The sequence below is a fragment of the Argiope bruennichi genome, chromosome 10 (assembly GCF_947563725.1).
Source record: "Argiope bruennichi chromosome 10, qqArgBrue1.1, whole genome shotgun sequence".
Classification (NCBI taxonomy): Eukaryota; Metazoa; Arthropoda; class Arachnida; order Araneae; family Araneidae; genus Argiope; species Argiope bruennichi.
Genome location: NC_079160.1, coordinates 5,297,413 through 5,300,160, shown reverse-complemented (window position 1 = coordinate 5,300,160; position 2,748 = coordinate 5,297,413). Strand labels below are relative to the sequence as shown.

The 2,748-nt window shown below is 28.4% G+C and overlaps 1 protein-coding gene across 1 annotated transcript in view; it reads right to left on the bottom strand.

Moving 5' to 3' along the window:
- Nucleotides 1-90: 90 nt before the first annotated feature.
- The window catches only part of LOC129988680 (1,4-alpha-glucan-branching enzyme-like), a 33,009-nt gene continuing 30,351 nt past the window's right edge, over nt 91-2,748 (bottom strand). The window contains exons 14-15 of the mRNA XM_056096953.1: nt 1,565-1,682; nt 91-379 (exon numbers count right to left, since the gene is read on the bottom strand). Of these exons, the coding sequence (XP_055952928.1) occupies nt 332-379; nt 1,565-1,682 (166 nt within the window). The 3' untranslated portion in view covers nt 91-331. The remainder of the gene's footprint in view (nt 380-1,564; nt 1,683-2,748) is intronic.

The window sequence follows — 2,748 nt, the reverse complement described above, 5'->3', positions numbered from 1 at the left end:
TTTTATGTGAATTCAATATGAGTTGAAAAGAAAATACTTCATTTTGGAATTTGTTATAATTCAAACATCACAAATTTTGTATCAAAAAGATTTCATGTGACATCTCAATTTATTGAAATAGTACAAAAAAAAATCAGAAAAAAATATAAATCTAAATATAAAATATATCTACAATTATTCAATGGCACAAATCTTCTATATGTATGTAAAATTTTCAAATACAAAACCCGTGGTTTAAAAGTTCTAACAAAAACTAAATCTGTTCTTTAAACATCTTAGATTTGGAAAATATGGCATCCTTTTTGTACTTCCAAGTAGTTTAATAACAAACTCAGTCAGCTAGAGCATAAACAGCAGCAACTCTTGAAGGAATATATATCTGAAATGGAAAGTATGCTTAGAATAAATCAAAGTAATGTCAATTCTAATCATAGCCATTCTATTTCTAAATCTTTAGTAATAGACATACACTTCCAATAAGAAAAAATGTTTCAAGTGACAAAGAATTATTTTTCTCAGCATCCATTTGTTAATCCAAAGTAAAATTTTTTCAATTCCTTGGCAACATTTAGTAAAATAATCCTGACAAAGTTTATATTATATATAATCAAAAATTCTACTTTCCTCCGACTTTAACCGAGGGATTTATAAGGCTACAAGTTTTATTAATTTAGATTGACTGATGTTCATCTTGAGGAAATAACAGAGAGTGATTGACAGGTCTTCTAAAATAATAATGATCTGTAGTTTGGTCAATTTTGTTTGCAGAAGATACTTTTTATCCAAAATAATATTGATGCATTAATAAAATCAGAAGAGTATGTAAAATTCTGATTTTTTTTCAGAAGGACATTTATTGATCTTATGGATTATTTATGTTGTTTAACTGACAGAACTTTTTCTAACTGGAAATGCATACTCCACTGTTTAAGATTAGTTTGAAAATTATGAGCAAAAAGAAAGAAAAAAAAAATTTTTTTCCTTCATTTGTTTTGAAAACATGCTTTGCATAGCAAATTCTGTTTTAACTGCATTTTAACAAATCTCCTATATATACTTCTTTACTCCAATTTAAGTCATCAGATCTAGAACTTTCTTTAGAATTATGCGTGCATGACCATTCTTAGCATCATGTTTGAAATTGCAATGTTAGCTTATAAGACACATTTAAGGATAAGTAAATGATCAAAATAGAATTATTTTATTTCAATGTTAGTTAAGATTGTGGATCGTTTAAAGAATACAAATTATAATTAAATGAATAAATAACATTGAAAATTCTACTTTTTTTTTTTTAAATGTATGAACTGTAGATTAAAAAATTTATAAAGGATCCGATATATATATAAAGGAAAGCATGTAAATGAGTAAAACTGATATTGAAAGTTTCTGTGAAATATAAACTGTGCTTAAAAGGACAGAAAGCCTTTTCAACTATATAATGAATTAAAAATAACATCAAATATTGCAATTTAGTATTTCATGTCACAGAAAAAAGGCTTTGTGTGTGTGTTTTACTAAAAGCATGCTCTTTTTCTATAAAATATAACAAATTGATACTCACATGCATTGAATTCTCTCTTCCACAATATGACTCTGGAAATGTGAAAAATTCAGTATTGTGATCCAATCTTTTGTGGCCACCAAATTCTTCTGCATCACTATCAAGCACTATTTTATATCTATAGTTTTTAATTGAGGAATTTAATGGGACACATAAAACTAAAACTTTCCAGGATTTGGGATATCCCAGATGGAAAAGAAATTATTTTCAAAGCAAACTCACCTTAAATATGATCCTGGTTGACAATACATCATAGCAGCAACATTTTAATAACTTTTAAATACAACTGAAAAGTAAAAAGAAATCTGTCCTCATTCTAATCCTTAAATTTCCAGTGTGAGTAATGTTAATTTTCATGAAAGTCTATTTTTTGTCAAGTATAAAAAAATGGATGTCATGGGATCAAGTCAAATAGTCATGAAGTTATTTCAAAATAATGAGAATTTAGGCAAGAAATTTAAGCAAATAGCATCTCAATGCTGATTTATTTATTTACTTATTTATTTATTTTTTTAATATGACTAGGAGGTTTTGCCACCTGCTTGGTGCGCTCGCCAATTATGATGTCCTTGAATCATGCATGACCTCGGGTTAGTGGGGGTTTTCTTGAGAGATTGATTCCCTCCCATCAGGCAACAAATGTACATGGAAACAAACTGTTTAAATGACATAAACAAAGAAAATTCAATTCCAAATAAAATAAATACATATTTCAGCATTAGTTAAAATTCAGTTGAAAACTTTGCCTATATTTTATATTCAATATACAAGGAAATGCAAAAATAATTCTTGTTCCATAGTGTGTGTCTTATTCGCCTTGGCAACAGAACTCTCTGCCAATTGGTACGTCTTTTTTTGTGACGCTCTCGGTAACAGGAGTGTAGTAGACTAAAACACTGTAATGCATTCTCAATAAAACTATTTCAATAAAATACAGTCCGCTAATTTTGTTTATAATTAAGCATTCCTGCACACCAAATGGTCCGTTGCGACTGGAAAAACAATCTTCGCCTTGTGGATATATAGTTCTTGTGTATTTTCTCGCAAAATGAATCATCATGTGTGATGATGCAATGGACACAACGCTGAATAACAGATGCGGTAACATAAAAGGACAGGTAATAAAAAATAACTTGAAAATGTGTTCCTGGATAAAAGTATTCAAGAACTTGCAATGCTTGAAT